The following is a 17,886-nucleotide window of genomic DNA, read 5'->3' as shown; positions in this document are numbered from 1 at the left end:
TTCTAGCTAACAAATATATATAAAATAAATATACAACTAACTGTTAACTTATATTACTTATTTGGTGTAATAACAGTGCTTTACAGCAATTTCCATAATGATGTCTAGTTTGTTTCCAGGAGAAGGGTTATCAGTTCAATACTTTTCCTCTATTGGGTTTTAACAAGATCAGAATCTGGATTCTTTTTTTTTTTTTTAAATTGATTAATTTAACAGTTGTTATTTATTTTGCACACACAACAAAGGAGTCTGTGAGACCCTGAACAATGGGGACATAAAGCCAATATCAACAAAACACAGAATGTTACAAAACTAATTTAGCACTTAAATAAACCAGCATGTTCTGCACCACGATTTTCAAGCACACAAATAGATTGCTGTACCTTTAGTAATGCTTCACAGCACAGCGAGCAATCAGTTAACGGCCCTAGTGTCACACACGTGAGCAAGAGGAAGAACTGATTGAGAGCAGCTTATATTAAAAACAAAGTTGATTGCGCTCCATGTGGTCGGATGTCAACATTAGCCCCTTGCTGCATTGTTTTTATGTGTTTATGGCTGTAGTGAATTTACTCTAATCATGAAACTCTTAAGCGCAACATGTCAGATTATTATACATAGTTACATTTCTGTTTGTGTCAGGTAGGAGCTGGAATGTCTCTAGTTGTGTGTGTATATGTTTTGTATGCTGCCCCAACCCGTGGGCCTGTGTTTATCCCTCCATCTGTCCTCCACTGTGGGTCCTCAGGGTGCTGCAGGGCGAGTACAGACGGCTAAAGTGGAAGCATGAAGAGGCGGCATCAGTTCCCATGCTGACTGAGGCTGGAGAAGGCGGCCCGGGTTCACCCACAGCGGGAGAGCAGCAGGATGAGGAGCTCCTGGCCGAGGCACGAGTTCTCCGTCAACACAAGACGCGCCTGGAGACCCGCATGCAGATCCTGGAGGACCACAACAAACAGCTGGAGTCCCAGCTGCGCAGGCTCAGGGAGCTACTGCTACAGGTACACCTCTGTGCGAGGCATGATGATCATGATTAGGTGTTGTGGAGAGAGCTGAGCAGTCAGTATGACGACTTTCTTTTCCAGAGTATTTCCACTATATATTGAAATACTGAAAAGCGGTAAAAAGTCCTCTTGCTCCAGACCCATCAGTTTCTTGTACTCTGTTCTGCATCCATAACTGTAAACAATACTAAGAAACAATGAAAAAAAATTAAATGGTAATTTATAAATAGGCTCAGTATTGTAGGCGACATTGTTATGGTTCAGTGGGTTAAAATCTTACTATAACCCTTACCTTATGAGCCTGTACCTGATATTGACCTGTGTGCTAGTCTTACCCAAATCTCACCCTCTCTTATCTTAATTCAAATTCTAAATATCATGTAGTGAGTGTGTTGAGCCTGTGTGCCCCTTTTGGCAGAGCTTACATTACATAGCGTATGCCAGCTTTTAGCTGGTACCATGTGTAAAATCTCTGATGGAAAATATGCCAATTGTTCAGTTACAACGGCACAAACTTCAACATGCTGCTGTGCATGGGATGTAATAGAAAAAGTACAGGTTTTAGATTAATTAATATATTAACAGTTAAAGAAAATCTGTCATTCACAGTGACAGGTCAAGGTAGTAGGAAGTCTCTCCCATGAGCCAACAACAGTAGAAGTGGCTTCTTTATCGGAGCAGCTGATAGTTCGTCAAACATAGCCTCCAGAAGACTGTTGAGCCGGTGTTTTAATGTCAAAGTTTGTGGAGATATCCAACGCTGAGCTTCTTGGCCGCTGACATACCAGTCAGGCATATCTTACCTGCCTTTTTCGGGGAATAGTAGGAGTTATTAAGGAGCTGAAGGGCTGGATCCATTGGAACATTTCTATTTGTCAAGGTGGAGATGGTGCGTACAGTTTCCTGCCAAAAGAAATGTACTTATGGGTAATCCCATGTGTATGAGGAAGTCTAGAGTTCCAGGTGGGCAAGATGAAAAATAAGGGTGGGAAGATAATCCCATGAGATTTACTATGTGACGTGAAATGTCATATATGACAGGTCCTATAGTGAAACTTTAAAATGAATGAATTGATGATGGGGGTTATGTGAGGCCTTGGCATTGGTACAGACTGTGTCTCAATTTATATTTCTGTTAATCTGAGACATAACTCTCTTCTAGTCTTGTATGATATTAATTGACTCTGTATAAAAGACAGATGTTAGTATGTATAAGTAGAGTTTAGAAATAAGAAACATCAAGTATTCATCAACAGTGTGTGTTCTGTGGGGCTTTGGTTAACTGCAGCTGCAGTTTGAATAAAGAAGTCACAGAGATGCGTTCAACATTTGTATACTATATGTGATAGGGTTAGGGTTAGGGTTGGGCTTCACATAGCATTCTTAATGTACAAAAATGCAAAGATGGTACATATAATTAAAAAAACTGAAAATACAGCTTCTCTGAAAATGTCAGATTTGAACTCTGAAGATATGATAAGGTAAGATACAAATACCTCTAGTAGGAGTACAAAAAAATACAGTTTTGGAAGAGTTAAGAAAGAGGATAAGCCTCAGGACACTCTGGAATGTAATATAAAAAGATGTACTGCAGGCTAAAGGAAAGGTGTGAGAAAGAGATGAGTACAAGAGTGGCAGCTAACAGTTACTAGGCTGCTGTAACAGGAAAGTGCAAATTGTTAGCACCGGGATTACAGATGCAAATTGCACATGCAGGTCACTGAATAAAGAGAAAGCAGATGGAGTGAGCCACAACAGGAGAAAGACACTAAGAAAGAGGGACATGATGCTTCGTCTTCAGGTTAAAGGCTTGGAAATTGCAAATGAAGGCAAAAGAGAGTGTGGCAGTGGAGAGATGGTTGCAGAGGAAGTGGGGGTATACTGTATGCCTGGGTAGAAAAAAAAGCTATTCAAATTCATATCATCCTTTTCTCCCTGGACCAATATCACAGTTTCATTTCCTCAAAAAATAAAATCTGTAGAATCTGCCTTTGTAGTCTGTGGAAGTATATGTATGAATTCCTCCCAATCTCTGCAGACACTTCAGTTCCGCTGCAACTACTGAACTTACTCACCTCATGAGTATTGCTACAGTGTTGCTAAAAACAGTAGAAAAGATTGTAGGTTGCATATAATATCCTCAAGAGTTATATTATGCATCTTTGATTGTAGTTTGAGATCTGGATTCACCTCTGTCAGTGTGTTTTCTGCAATGCTGCTATATGCAGTGCAATTTGCTTTCTTTTTATCCAGCAAAGCACAAATCGCAGTAACCTGATGGTTTTTGTGTAACAGCTGTTGAACAATATTTCTTTTTTTTTTAAAAAAAAGATGCCAGTTGAGGATGGCAGGCTGAGTACCATTAACCATCCCATTCATTATATGTGACATGATGGATATGAGCAGTTATTTGGATTGAATGATAATAAATCTCGTCCCTTAAAAAAAAAAAACAGCCCAAAGATGATTCGGAGGCCAACGGATCAGAACCGTCAACCCTGTCTTCTCCTGTGTCTGGAGGGGGTCACCACGGGGAGCCGGCCAGCAGAGAGACCACTGACACTGAAGCAGCAGGTCAGCGACGTGCAGCCAGGCCGAGATTTGGGCTTGACACATGCATGCACGTTGAATGTGAAACAATGCATCAACCCCTCCCACCCCACCCTTATCCAACAACATTTTCTCTGTGTGTGTGTGTGTGTGTGTGTGTGTATCAGGAGATGACATGGAGCACGAGCAGGACACGGTGCTGCAGCTCCAGGAAGTCATCGAGCAGCTGAGAAACGTCTTCCCTTCAGAACCGGGTGAGTTTGTCTGGTGCTGCTGCACGGATCTTTGCCACCACCGTGTAGCGCCGCACCTCACCTCACGCTTCAAAGGCACACTCTCCGCTCCTCCATCACCCGCGGGAGAGCGAGAGATGGAGAGGAGAGCAAATATGTACTGCTGTGGGTCGATTGTCAGGGGGAGGGAAGGATGGAGGGAGGGACAGGGTGATTAAATGGCAGGGAGGAGGAGTAAGATAAAGAGAGTCAGAGACAGTAGCACAGAGAGAAGGAGAGCGTCAGTGTTCACACACTTTGCAAATTGTCCCGTAGCATTTAAAACACAATTTGCTGGGCAGTCCAAAGCCTGTAAATTGAACAAAGAGAGGGATTATCATAATTACAGCCTTCTTAGTTAAACCAAGAACATTTTCTGAGTCTTGTGCATGTGTTTCTAAAATTGCAAAAGCTTTTCCATTTTGTCCCCCCTGTTCTTCTGTTTCCTAATTTCAGGCACCACCTCACACATCTAACCCCAGAGTTGAGCCTGGAGCAGCAGAGTGAAAGCCTGAGAGGACACCTGATGGCGAGCGGGTGGAGCTCCATGAACGGCTGAGATCCAGGCCGCAGGACACCGCCCCTCCCTCCCTGTGACCACCACAGCAGCTATGAGACCCAGAGCTAACCCTCCACCGGAACTTGTGTGCACTAAAAGTCTTTTTTGTTCCATGCAAACTGCTGAAGGCTCACAGCTGATGTCCGTTTGACCAAGTTCGGATAACTTCAGTGGCGCAGCCTGACTCCGTGTTAACGAGCCAAAGGAAACTAACGTTGGCAGCAGCAGCAGGTCAGGGAGAGACTTGAAGTATATATAAAAAAAGGAAAATGCCCAGCCAAGACACTGTGCTTACCAGTATCTGTGTTGTCGTCCGGAGGTGTGAAGCTTTATTTCAGTCCACAGCACAAATTGGACCTTCCATAAAAGGAAAAAAAATGCAAGGAAAAAGAAGGATATCTCCTTGTTTTGTCAGAATGCCTGTATCTTCAGTGTGTTTCCCCCCTCCTTGAATGTTATCATGGTTGTTATTTCTGGTTTGTTTTTTAAGGTGGTGTGTTGAAGCTCGCTTGTGTAAACTAGATCAGGGGCTGGGCTGACTGCATTTCATGTGGCTGCGTAGTGTAGATTGTCAGGGAGTTGACAGCACCCACAACAAGCTTATTTACTTTGTGAGAATGACACATCATCAGTTAAATCCATGATTTATTTAAGACAGCCAAAGTGCCCGCTAGCGCAGCGCCTCTGTGTGCGCACACTGTGTTCCCCTAATCCTCTCAAACTGCTTGTCGCGCTCATCGCTCGCCTCTCCCTAAGTGAGCCCTTTACGCTCATTCCCACTGTATGCGCGCACGCACACATGTATGCTGCTACATCCATGCTCCCTATTTATAATGCACCCTCCCCTCATTGTGCTCAAACACACAAACCCTGCATGATCAATAATAGGCGCTGTGCTGCCTCACTAAAAGCGAGGACTGCGACGCGCACTTTCATAAAAATGGAGATCCATTTCATCTCCTCAGCTCGCGGGGTTCAGACAAGCTCTCAGTTTTGAGCCAATTTGTATTGTAACTGAAATTGGGTTTTGTTGAGGAAATGTCTGCCGATAAACATCAGCATGCAGGCGTCCGCCCTGGGATCTTAGTACTCTCCTGCTGTGTGGAGAGAAAGAGAAAGAAGGGGCTCCAGGCAATGTGCTGCCAGGCTCAAACTCTTTCTCTCACGCTATATTGTCAAGGCCAATTCCAGACACTACAGGGGGGCACAAGACACACCACCACCACCACTACAGCGTGAGCCTTCCCTGGTTTAATAATCCCTCCTCTCCATGTAGATTTAAAAAGAACAGTAGCTATTGACTATACATGCCTCAATTTCCCATGCTAATGCAGACTTAATTGCTTTTAGATTTACAAAAAGATGAGTGCTTGAAATGGCTTTGCCCTCATCATATCAGGGTCATAGGGTGCATTCTGTTCTAAACATAGCACAGTCATTTAATGCCTTAAACCCACACTGAATTCATATAAAACAAGTTTGTCTCTCTGGACTTTTTTTTTTTTTTATCGTTGTGCTTTTACATTCAGGGAAGGGAGGTTGCATCAGGAGTGTGTGTTTGTGCATCAGTGTCTGTCAGTCCCTGGACAGGCTGCTGGTTAATTTCTAGTAACAGGAAAGAAGGGAAAAGTGAGGATCACGGCATGTGAGCATCCATATGTTGAAGCCACTTAAATAGGGCTTTTGTGAGCAAACCTGTGAAGCCAGGGATGCTTGGGGGAGATATAGATCTGAGAGATGGAGGGGAAAAAGTGAGGGGGGCGACAATCCATTTATTGCTCAAGGGCTGGTGAGAGAGATCCATTTTGATGTGCCTGCTACAGCGAAATCTCCACAAGCAGGACAAGAGGTTGCCTGAAACAAGTAAACTCTGGCTGTTTCTCAGCAGTCGTGCCGCCTCATTCATGCAGAAAAGATCAGTTAAGAGTTCATCCCAAACCTTAAAGCGACACTCTGACCTCACATACATGAACTTGAAACCCATGTGCTGCTCTCTCATTACAGGCTCTTCCCCTTTTGGCAAATAAACCTTAAATTTTGACACCATCCTCCTCAGCACTCACCGCCTGTAAGTTTTGATACCGTTGCCAGGGAACTGTTCCCAAGGATGCAGTTCCACAGGTTTCTAAGATGGAAAAAAGGTGATGTGCCGTTTGTAAGACAAATGCTAATAGCCTTAAGGGAAGCAAGAGAGAGCGTCTTGTTTCCCAAATGCAACCCTCCTCCTCATCACTTCCACCTCCACTGACGCCTGCCACTGTCAAGCTGCTGAAAATAGTCATTATCATTTGTTGAATCCATCTCTGCAGCAGCACTGCTTAACAATTTGTTTTGTTAAAGCTCTCACAAGTCAGAACAAACAGCAGCGGCTCAGCTTGTGGAAGAGAAATTTAAAAAAAGCCAGGACAAGCTATATTTATTCATAGACATTTATTTATTGGTATTCACACATCTCATTACACATTAATGATCACCCAGCGCCCTCACACTCTTATCTCCATACTTCTCTATGTTGGTACACAAAATGATGTAACCATGACAGCGCATGAAAAAAAGAGTATTCCCCCAGAGCCGTATGTCAACATTTGTTGTTTTTATTTTTCTAGGAGGCAGAATGAAATAAACACTCTTACCAGGTGGTTTAATGGCAGTGAGTCGCATTATCATACACAGTCTGTCCCCTGTGTGTCACTCTGCTGCTGTTTGACACCGGCGTCTGAACTCGACTTTCATGGTCATCCAGCTGCAGAGGAGTCACAGGGCGAGACTCATCTCTGTCTGACTGTGTGATCATCTGAGGTCTGATCCATGTACACACTTTAACGCGCTAACACACACACGCACACACCCTGCTCCCTGTGGCGTGACTGAAGCTGTGTGATTGAAGAAAAAAAGGCTCTCGGCAGAGGCAAGAGTCACTCAGCGATCGTTCTCCACTCCCTTGTGTTACTGCATGTAGTCGACCCACGCGCTAACACACCCTATCACTAACTCTCCTGCCTTTAATGTCTGACCCTCCCCTCCTGTCTTTATTGCTATCTGAGCTTCTGACAAGGACGCGTGTGCTTGTATGTCACCTCACACATGACAGGGCAAAATCACCTAACCTCAAACAAGGAGTTGAGAACACTAACACATCCACACACTCATCCATTACTGGTGAACTGAGGTGTTTTTTTTTCTGTTTAAAATCACCATTAATATACCTCATTAATCATTCAAATGTTTTATTATTTGTTTTATTATTTGATTATATGATTTTTATTGTTATTGTCCAGCACTCAAACACTTCTTGCTGTCTTTTCTCTGGAGTTTTTAATCTGTATAAAAAGTTTTCTGAAGAAAGGCTTTTTACTGTAATAACAAGTGGGTTACTGGCTGCTTTCTACTCTTTGTGTACAGAAATAAAAACTTTGTATTTGGCAAACTCCCTGTCTGCCTTTGCTTTTTTATGTGCTTGTAGTCATCCCTCTGAGAATTGAATAATGAAACTTAACTCAGAGTAAGGGTTGTTTATATTAATTTTTCTTCTTGTGTTTATATTTGGGCTTGTATGTGGCAGAATCAATATTTCCTGTTGAGAGCTGAGGCTTGGCTGTTCACTGTCTGCATCCATATTGCTTTTCTCTCAGTTTTTGGTCTATTCATCTCTCTGCCCTTCCGCTTCTCCCTGTGGCCTTTTGGCTCTGCACAAGACAATTTCAACCCATTGGTCTATTCTGATTGAGTGCCACCCTTTCCTGTCTTACCATTGGTGGCTTTGTTCCCTTGGCTTGTTCTGCTTGGGCCCGGTGCAGCACTTGATTGGCATTTGACCTTCTTTCTGCCCTTATCGCACGCTGATCTCTTGCTCACTACATTATCTTTGCCTGTGCCGGTGGGCGCAGGATCGCTATCTTTATCTGTTGCTCGATTATCTGGTGCACCCTGGCCGTCTTCATGAACCACAGCACTCACTATATTTTCATTATCTAACCCCTCTTCACTCGCTCTCCCGCTCCCTTGCTCTTTATTACTCTGTTCCTCTTTCACATCTGAACTTTTCTCTGCTTCTGCATCATCCCCTCCCTCTCTACCAGCAGGGGCAGGTTTCTCTGAGCTTTCTCTCTCCTCAATCTTACTCTCCTCTGTTTTCTTATCTGCCTCAGCTTTTTCCTCTGTGGCTTTCTGTGCAAATTTGATGTTCTTCTTTCTCCCTGCTCTCTTCGTCTTGCTTCCACCTGGCCCCCACTTCTCCTGCATCGTATCCCAGTAAGTCTTATTCTGTCGGGTGTGCATGGTGCGGACACGCTCACCCAGCTTTTTCAGCTCTTGGCGGACAAAGGGCTTGAACTTTGGGTCCAACTTCTCCACCATTTCAAAGTCCCTCCGTGCTTCATCCTCATTGCACAGAGCGGCATGTGCTCTCGCCCGCTGGTACACCGCCTTAAAGTTACCTATGGAGTACAAAAAAGACAGTGAGAGAATGGTAGAAATACTGGCATGAAAAGACCACAGGACCCAACAGGAGGTCAGCAAGAATGCAAACTGGAAAGCAGTAGAACTAAAAGTTCAACATAAAAAAGAAAATGCTAGAGGGAGGATGAAATAAGCGCACTCGATGCCAGTGGTAAGACAGGAGACAGCAAAGTGTAAGGGAAAGTTGGGAGAAAGAAGTAAATGAAGGGAAAAGGAAAGCATAAGAACAACCATTCACATCAGCCTCAACTATAAATAATTCAGTCACAGCAGAAACAAAAGGAAAACAATGAATTCATTTTTGACTGTGATGTCCATGGGTGGGTGCCGGGGGAACAAAAGAGAGACTCAGCAATGTGGTTGAGAATGTTTGGTTTCTTCTTTCCATGGTAAACAGAGAGATCAGGGATTGTTGCAGTGTGAAGGCAGCCGTTTGCTGAGGGCCAGACATTTGTACCGGCAACAGATCTTGATATTTTTAAGCACAAAAAATAAATGTGTGTGCGAGAAAAAAAAAAAAACCCTGAGCATGTCTGTATATATACCTATTTCTATATCAAAATATGACTTTGTTTCCTCCCCAGCCTCAAACACCAACTTCACACTAACATATATTACCTTTATGCCTCTTCAGCAGCTTGTCGGTGAGCTCCACCACTTGCTGATGCTGTTGCAGCTCCAGCATGCACTGGCTGAGGTTGAGAATCAGCGGAAGGCGCACTTTCTCCAGTGACTCCCAGTCGTCGCCCTGTCGATCCACCTGCTGAGTGCACAGAGAGGATGGGTGGGAGGTGGGTTGATGAGGGTGGAAGAGGAAGAGGAGGAGGAGGAGGAGGTGGTGGTGGTGGTGATGGATGGCGGAGGAAATGTTGAAAAGATGAAACAAGTATAAAAGTGTGTGACAACAGAAAAAGACATTACGATATAAAGGGTTGGGAGGAATGTTTAAGAAGATTGGGTGTTGACAGAGAGAGGAGTTAAGGGTATGGAGGGATGTAAGAACAGTAGGAGGCAAATTGAAGACGGAGAAGGGTGGGGTTGATGAGAAGAGGGAGTTAATTGTGTGTGAAAGGTGTGAGGAGGGAGGTTAGACAGCAAGGTGTGGCAGAAAAGAGGGAGGGGAAAAGAAGCACAGGCGAGTGCTGTCAGAGTGATATCTCTGTGGATAGCCGTTATTTTTAGTGCTCTTTCAGTGCTCTACACTTCGCCAGCATACCTACAATGCCACAGCTGCTCTTCAGTAAAAAAAAAACAAAAAAACCCCACAATGACAGATGATTATAGTTTATGAGCTACAAATCCTTTTGTAAGACTACTTTCTGGCACATCTGACTATTCATCTCGCTGAATGGATTGAACTGGTGGCTTTTAATATGGCGAGAATCAATCCTGGCGTCCATCTGGACAGCTGTCATCACAACAAAAGGTTTTATTTTACATTTCATTTTTCAGAAAATACCACATTATCACTTGTGTGCCTGATTTCAAAAAAATTCATTACATAATCCATTGCTCTTACCTTATTCTGAAGGAAGTCCACATATTCTATGGCCTCTTTGAACTTTACAGAAGCCTCCTCAAAGTGCTTTTCTTTAATCAGGAAGTTTCCTTCGTTCTGCAGCAACATGACCAGTCGTAACATCTGCTGCCAGTCCTTTTCCTCTGTTTTATGGGAAGCATTTGGACTGATCTCAGAGGAGCTTGCCTCCTCCTTGTTACCTGCTTCAGCCAGTGTAACCTTTAGCGTGCCTTCTTTATCTCCTCCAAGTTCGTCTAAGGACGGAGAGTCTTTTCCTTTTTCTTCCCCCACTTCATCTTTACTCTCTGTGGTCACATTTTTGCTATCTCCTTGTTTTCCTTTGTCTTCCCTCTCTTCCTCCTCCTCCTCTTTATTTTTGTCCTCCTTTTTCTCCAGCTTGTTCCAGTACGCCTCCTTCTCCTCCCAGTATTTCTCCTTGATGCGCTCTGACAGGGCCTTCAGCTCTCTGTTGACGAGAGAAGCCAGAGTGATGTCCAGGTGGGCCACCATGTTAAAGTCTCTCCGGGCTTCTTTTTCATTCCACACGGCAGCGTGGGCTTTGGCCCTCTTGTAGTAGCCCTTCACACAGTCTGAGGCACAGGAAAACAACAAAAACACAACACGAAGGGGAAAAAGCGCCAATAACAACAGAGTTATTGATGTCCAACGTAGAGATACTCAATAATAAACTTGCTCTGTCTGCTGAGGCTGAGGGGGTGATTTGTCTGCATTTAAGACAGTGTGCTGGTGTATATGTGTATTCCTCATCAGCATTTTGTGTGCCAAAAGAAAATAAACAAAAAATGTATACATGCTGCATCTTAGTCCTCACTAAACCCTTATACTGTAAAGCAAAAGATCAACATCATTTTGGTATATATGCTTCTATGCTTATTTAGATGAGAAGACAGATGCCACTTTTTTGTCAGTCCATTAAATATGAAACTACAGGCAGCTGCTGATTAGCTTGGCTTACTGGAAGTTTGGGAAACAAGTAACCTAGTTCTGCTCAACATTTACAAAATCCGTGCACCACCTTCAAAGCTCACCAATGAATACGTTGTACTCATCTTCTTGTTTAGTCTGTTTGAAAGTGTACAAAAATTCACCTTTTTATGGGCAGTTACCGAGCCTGGCCAAGAAAATGTCAAATGAATCCTTTAAACCTTGACTCATATCTGACAAACGGATACAAACATGCACGCGCACACACACACACACACACACACACAATGCCTCTGTTTCAGCAGAGTAGACTCATGTGCTTGTTTTAGATACCCACTGATGCTTCCATTTTTCTGTTCCTCTGCATTTAATTTCCCTCTACGCTAAATCTTCATTCAGCCAACATTTAAACAGATTTCTTTGTCGCCTCTGGCAAAAGCAGAGACACTGCAGTGAGCCACCATTGGGTTCTTCTCTAAAGAACAACAGGGTTGAAAGGATGAAAACAGCAGTAAAGTGGCTGACTTGAACTGATACAGACAACATGATATTGATGACGAGAGAATCAACAACAGGGAGAAGAATACAAGTGAAATAGAGAACAAAAGGAGACAGAAGTGTGAATAGACGGGAAATGAAACTAAAGGTAGAGCTGGAAAAGGGAAATAACAACAGGCTGAAAAGCGGAGGAGGAAAAGGTGGAGCGATGCTGGTGTGGAATGGATTATTCACATGGGTCTCATGAAGAGGGCTGCAGCTTTGTGACGACAGCTTGGACTGGGCCAGTGGAGCTCACAAACTCCTGTCCATCACTTCCACAATACTGTTTCACTCTCATGCTCATTCACAAGCAAGTTTACCCACTTCTTCCTCCTGCCACACAGGCACCGTGCACACACATCAGGCACACACATTCACAATTGTACACACCCCCTCCTCCTGCCACAAATAACACAAAGACAAATTTAAAACAGGCTGAGGGACAGAGAGTAAAATAAAGACTGCCTCAGTGGATCCTGTCTCTGGATGAGGGGCATAATTCATAAGGCTCTGAAGTAGAGACTGTGCCAGCATGTGAGCTCCTCCAGGATTATATGAGTAGCCATGGGTATGACAGTACCATTCCCAGGGCTGCTCCCACTGTAAAACCTTGAGTTATGTCAACTTCAGCCCTCCTACACACTCTCACTGAATACACAGCTACAACAGCAATGATGCAATAGCCTCTGCAATAAACCCAGCACAGACATCTGACCCTGACATGTCAGCTTTTTACAACACTTTGAAATTATTGTTTGTCACTTATGTCCAGGGGTGGAAGAAACTCTGTGCAGGCTCCTATTTTACTCACTACTGAGCAGCTATTCATGCAGTCCTTCACAAAGAATATTTTGATATTTTGGGTAATACCCTTATTTGCTTTCTTAAAGAGAGTTAGATAAGATATCTACTGCTACTCTCATGTTTGTTAAATACGATGCTATCCTCATATTTGGGTGTATCAGTCTATAGGCAGAGACAATTAGCCTAACATAGCTTAGGGGAAACAGCTAACCTGTTTCTTGTACAAAAACCAAAGTGTAAAAACAACAAGTTGTGGGGCTAACAGAGCCACCATAACAGTTTTCCTGCACTTTCAGGCTTTATGCTGAGCAAAGTTAACTGCACCCTGCCTATAGCTTCATACTTACTTAACAGATGTGAGAATGGCATCACTGTACAACCAGGAAACAGTTAACTTAGCATAAAAACTGAAAGCATCTAGGGCACACAGCTAGCTTGCTTTTCTTAATTTTTAATGGACAGACACAAAAGTGGTCTTATCTTATCTACTACTGTGCAAAAAATTGAGATTTCCTAAACTTTTAGAACTCTACCAAGAAAATACATGGTTTCAAAGACCCTGGGACACTGGGAAAGAAAAAGTGTGCTCAGTCATCTCTCCCTGAAAACTGTTAATTAAATATCTGTTTCTGTGCCAAAAATGATGATTAATTAATAATCAAAATACCTTACAATCCTTACAACTCTATCCCAGCATGCCTTTACCTTTGTGCTTCTCCAGCAGTTCGGTGGTGTGCTCTATAACCTCATAATACTCCTCCAGCTCCAACATACACTGGCAGTAGTTCAGCTCCAGGGGGATAATCATTCGGCCCAAGTTGATGTAGTCTATATCACCAGGCATTTCCTAAACACACACATGCAGAGATGGAAGAACAAGAATACAATCAGTGCTGTTATGCTGCTTCTCTCACACATTTTAATACTTTATCCAGATCCAGTAGGTTTGCATATTTTCACTAGGATTCAAACATGACATGGCTTTGGGACACTGAAGGATACCAAAAGCCTCATCTCTGCCTAACAGAGCTTTATTTGCTGTTTGCACACAGGCCAACTATCTGTAAGCCTTCAACATCAAACTTGTGAATACGTCTAAAGCTGCCAAAAATCACTCTAACACACAAAAGAATCCAACATGCTCTCTTATCAAAACATCTCATACACAACTTGTTCTCCCTCCAGTATTCCTCCATCCTTACACCCCCCTCTTATCCTAGACAGTCCTTGTCAGTTCTCTTTCTCGCCTCTTTCTTTTACCAGCCCTCCCACTCTATTGCCTGTAATGAGGGACACAGTGAAGCAGAGCAAAACAGGAAAACAGGAATGTCCCACTGGGAAAGAGCAGGAGTTGCATGTCCCAAAAACCTAAAATATCCTGAGAAAATGTCAAAATTCACAACTCTGCACATCAGTCATTTCCACCCTCCACACAATCTCTCTTCCCTCATCCTTTGCTCACTCTGGACTGGACTGTTTTCAGCAGCAGGACAGCCTCTTTGTACTTGCTGGCGGCCTCTCTGAATTGTCTCTGCTTGACCAGTGCATTGCCCTGCATGTGGAGAATTGGCACCATCTGTAGCTTTTCATCTTTCTCCATCATCCACGATTCTCTGTGGTAGGACATGGGGTCTCCCACCTGGAAACAGCAGGGGCAGGAGGAGTGCACAACAGAACAAAAAACTTCAAAAGGAGAAAAACTCCACAAGTCTATAGTAAATAACAATTGCAGTGGTGGAAAGAAACTAAGTACATTTACTCAGGTAATGTACCTGAGGACAGTTTTGACAGTTAGTATTTTCAATTTATGGTCATTTGTACTCCTGCTCCACTACATTAATTTTACAGCTATAGTTATTAGTAACTTTGATTTTACAAAACATATGATCAAGTTTTAAAACATGATGCATTATTACAGAGTTAAGGCCATGCATACCCACACAATTGTTTTCAGTTATGTGGCTGATTACACCTGTTACAGCTGGATTTAAGTGAGGTCGCCAATAACATTGATTAAGTTTTACCAGGCCCTGTAACAAAACTAATAGAGCAGCTCATGAAGTCTTGAAAAAATATTTGTTTTATGTTGTTGCACAAGATAATAACTTGCGTGCATAAACTATTATGTGGTGCAAATACAAATACAAAAACAAAGGGAGCTCCAGAGTTTAAAACTCAGAGAGGACAGTTATGCATGATGAGTACTTTTTCTCTGGAAATACATTTTGCTGGAAATACTTTTACTTGTACTCAGACCTTTACTGGAGTATTTTTACATTGTGGTATTGCGAACTGACTACTTATTCCGCCACTGAGTAGTTGTCAGCTCATGCACATAAAGACATTGTGCATTGTGAAATGTGAAATGGGGAAGATGTTAATTTACTGCTGCCGGTGCTGGACCTCCTGCTGAGTTTCAGGCTTGTTTTGGATGATATATTATTTCAAAGCTGAATGTTTTAGGGAGAGAGGGACTTGAGTTTTGTCATTTCTGTCAGTGGATTTTAGAAAGTAATGTGTAAAAGCCTCAGAACTGGGGGAGGGTTGGATGAATAAGTAAATGTGTCTTTTTTCTTTTTCTTTTTTAGTGTGAGCCTATGTTTACAGATGCCAAAATCTGAGAAAAGCTGTTTATTAAAAAAATGATAAGACAGCTGATTGTTCAACACTGTCTTCCACTTACGTTATCCAGTGTGATGTACAGGATTTTGCCACTGGTGCTTACCTGCAGCAGCTCCATGATAAATATAAGTGGTTGAGGGGTTCTCATGAGCTCATCCAGCTCTGGGAAGCCGGTGGAGTGATAATGGAACAGGTTTCCCATGCCGCACATGTGTCTCTGGCCCTCTAAGGGGTCTTTCCCTTGAGCAATCAGCCTCATTCCCTTGGACACAATCGGGTACAACCCTGTGTGCTGCAAAATGATAACATCAACAAAAACATAAACAGTGTGTCTGCAACAACACATAGGAGCACTTAATCACGCTAACCCCCTGGTGCTGGCAGCCTGTGCCAATCAGTCCTACAAGAGAAAAAAAACACCCACGATTTTACTTGCAAATGACATTTTACTCCAGAAGGAAAAACACTCAAATTTGCACAAAAAGATTGCTCTGTTTGTGTTTATGATGCTAAGCATGTAGGAGGCTGCAGTAGGTTGATTCATGTGCATCATAATGAGAAGGAAAAGCTTCCCTTTCTCACTCATGAAAACTCATTAGGACCTCTTTTAGGGTCTTAATATCCAAATGTGAGTGTGTGAAGTCTATGGTTCAACTCACTATGGCATCACACCAGAACTCAGCCACTTCTCCAACCCTCATGGATGTCAGCAGGGTCTCCCAGACTTCCATCTTGAACAACTTTCCGACAAAGATCTCAGCTGGCCTGCCAGCCAGTCGGCTGTCATCGATGACCGTCCGCTCGAAGTTGTCCAACAGCGTCTGGAAGTGGAACACCAGCTTGGATTGTAGGAAGCAGTGGAGGGACAAGAGGATTTAGAGAGAGGGGTTTAATGATTGAGGATTTTGTTAAAAATACATTAAAAAATCTAACAAAAAAAAGTATATTTTTCAGGAAGTCCTTGAATGATCCACACATCTGTTCTAAGATTTTCCACTTAGTGCAAATGTTAATTTGGCTTGCAGAATATACAACGTTAGATAAAGGGGGACATGTTTGTAATTTAATTCATTTATGAATATATTTATGTGGATATATGGATGCACATGTTAATAAATCCAATTTAACTGGGACAATATGCAGCTGTTCACAATCCTATTATTGCTTTTAAAGCTTCATATGCATATCTTTTTTTCTTTTCTGCTTTTATCTTGTTGTCATTTTTCTAAACTTAATTATCATATACAATATGGAATTCTGATCTGAATTCTGTCATGATATATTTCACACTTCTTACATAACATGGACATGCTGGTTTTCATTATGTGTTCCATCTGTGTGCATGTGAAAGACTTAAAAAGCCTTACCATCACCCTGACTGTAAAATTATGTTGGCTCCATGTAACCTTCTATTTATAGCTTAACAGATTGTGTATAATGGTCTGATAACTGTGTGAGCGACTGGGAATCACCTCACCGGAGAGTCAACACGCACACACTGTAATACAGACACACAGGTAAATGGAAATTCATGCTGGCATTGTCATGGAAAATGTTTGTCACAGTGTCCAGGCTCGGTGCCATATGGCTGGATGTGACTAGGAGGGAAAAAAGGCGGCGACCAGCAGATCAGTGGATGAACAGAAACACAGACACTGTGCCAAAAAACATGTTGCAATTTGGTTGACCAAATGTTTGCTCTGTGTGAAAGAGCCAGCTACAGAATAAATTTCCTCGCTTCATGAATAATTCAACAGAATCTAATTGAAGTGGGCAACGTAAGGCACAGCTAAAAATAGACATTTTCTGTGGTACATTAATTACATCACAATAGTAATTATGCAAGGAATCATTCGCTCAGATTTGACTCTTGTATTATTTAGGTCATCAGATTTACTATTGACTTTGACTACCTTTGTCCCAGGTGGAAAGTGTGGCAGCGGTCCTGTGCCTCCAGCCAGAATCTTCTTCCTGACCCCTGGATGGTTGAGAAGATACGTCTCCTCCATCGTCACGCTGTCTTGAGCACTACCAGACAGAAAAGTCTGTGTGTTTCGGAGATTTCTTTTTTCCTCTCTAGGTCTGTGTTCCTCTGGCTTTCTAATTAGCCTGTGGAGAGTGCCTTGGCTGGTTAGCTGCTCTCTGACAGATGGCAGGATTAGGCAGGGTTTGGAGATGGCCACTTTAATCTGAGGAGCTAATCCCTTGCCTACCCCTGCCATTGGTGCGGCAATCCCTGCAGGAAGGAGCCGGCGAGGCGGGGATGACCACTGGGCCCAGAATCATGAGGACAAGAAAGGCCTAGATTACTCTTGAACAAGTAAAGATCATTCTAGAAGGAGAGTAATCTGTTGACGTAATGATGGTTTACTGACTTACCTGTCCGGTCATGGTGGGAGTGGACAGGAAGTAGCCTTTAAACCTTAAATCATAGTAACTACTTACAGACTAACTTGACACTTGACTTGACCACGCTTTGCTGCTCTCTCTGGTTGGAAGTTTCAAGCCTGTTTCACCTCTGACCACATCTTTGCTGTACTTCACCTGTAACCACACCCAACACTAAGATTACATTCAAAAAATTGCAAAATTAGAAACATCTTGACTTGACAC

General features: G+C 42.8%; 2 protein-coding genes across 2 annotated transcripts in view; one reads left to right on the top strand and one right to left on the bottom strand.

The window, feature by feature from the left end:
* The window catches only part of drp2 (dystrophin related protein 2), a 77,407-nt gene extending 69,592 nt beyond the window's left edge, over positions 1 to 7,815 (top strand). Inside the window, 4 exon segments of the mRNA XM_051072466.1 lie at positions 749 to 1,001; positions 3,461 to 3,578; positions 3,722 to 3,808; positions 4,283 to 7,815. Of these exon segments, the coding sequence (XP_050928423.1) occupies positions 749 to 1,001; positions 3,461 to 3,578; positions 3,722 to 3,808; positions 4,283 to 4,302 (478 nt within the window). The 3' untranslated portion in view covers positions 4,303 to 7,815.
* On the bottom strand, positions 5,831 to 17,856 carry LOC108872548 (uncharacterized). The gene is made up of 9 exons (XM_018660292.2): positions 17,719 to 17,856; positions 17,187 to 17,543; positions 15,933 to 16,112; positions 15,377 to 15,565; positions 14,114 to 14,290; positions 13,357 to 13,498; positions 10,363 to 10,952; positions 9,462 to 9,606; positions 5,831 to 8,821 (listed from the first exon to the last, which is right to left on the bottom strand). Exons 2-9 carry the CDS (start codon positions 17,493 to 17,495, stop codon positions 8,100 to 8,102), a joined length of 2,454 nt encoding a protein of 817 aa, XP_018515808.1. The 5' UTR covers positions 17,496 to 17,543; positions 17,719 to 17,856; the 3' UTR covers positions 5,831 to 8,099.
* Between the last annotated feature and the right edge of the window lie 30 nt (positions 17,857 to 17,886).

The sequence above is a fragment of the Lates calcarifer genome, linkage group LG8, assembly GCF_001640805.2.
Source record: "Lates calcarifer isolate ASB-BC8 linkage group LG8, TLL_Latcal_v3, whole genome shotgun sequence".
NCBI lineage: Eukaryota > Metazoa > Chordata > Actinopteri > Centropomidae > Lates > Lates calcarifer.
The sequence above is the reverse complement of the archived record's forward strand: the minus strand, read 5'-3'. Positions and strand labels throughout refer to the sequence as shown.

What these genes read in the sequence shown, in the direction of transcription:
- LOC108872548 (XM_018660292.2), bottom strand. Translation starts at nt 17,495, where the DNA reads ATGGCAGGGGTAGGCAAGGGATTAGCTCCTCAGATTAAAGTGGCCATC. An exon ending in TGGACTTCCTTCAGAATAAG is followed by an intron (nt 9,607 to 10,362) that starts GTAAGAGCAATG and finishes CTGTGCACTCAG; the next exon opens with CAGGTGGATCGACAGGGCGA. An exon ending in GCTGCTGAAGAGGCATAAAG is followed by an intron (nt 8,822 to 9,461) that starts GTAATATATGTT and finishes TGTACTCCATAG; the next exon opens with GTAACTTTAAGGCGGTGTAC.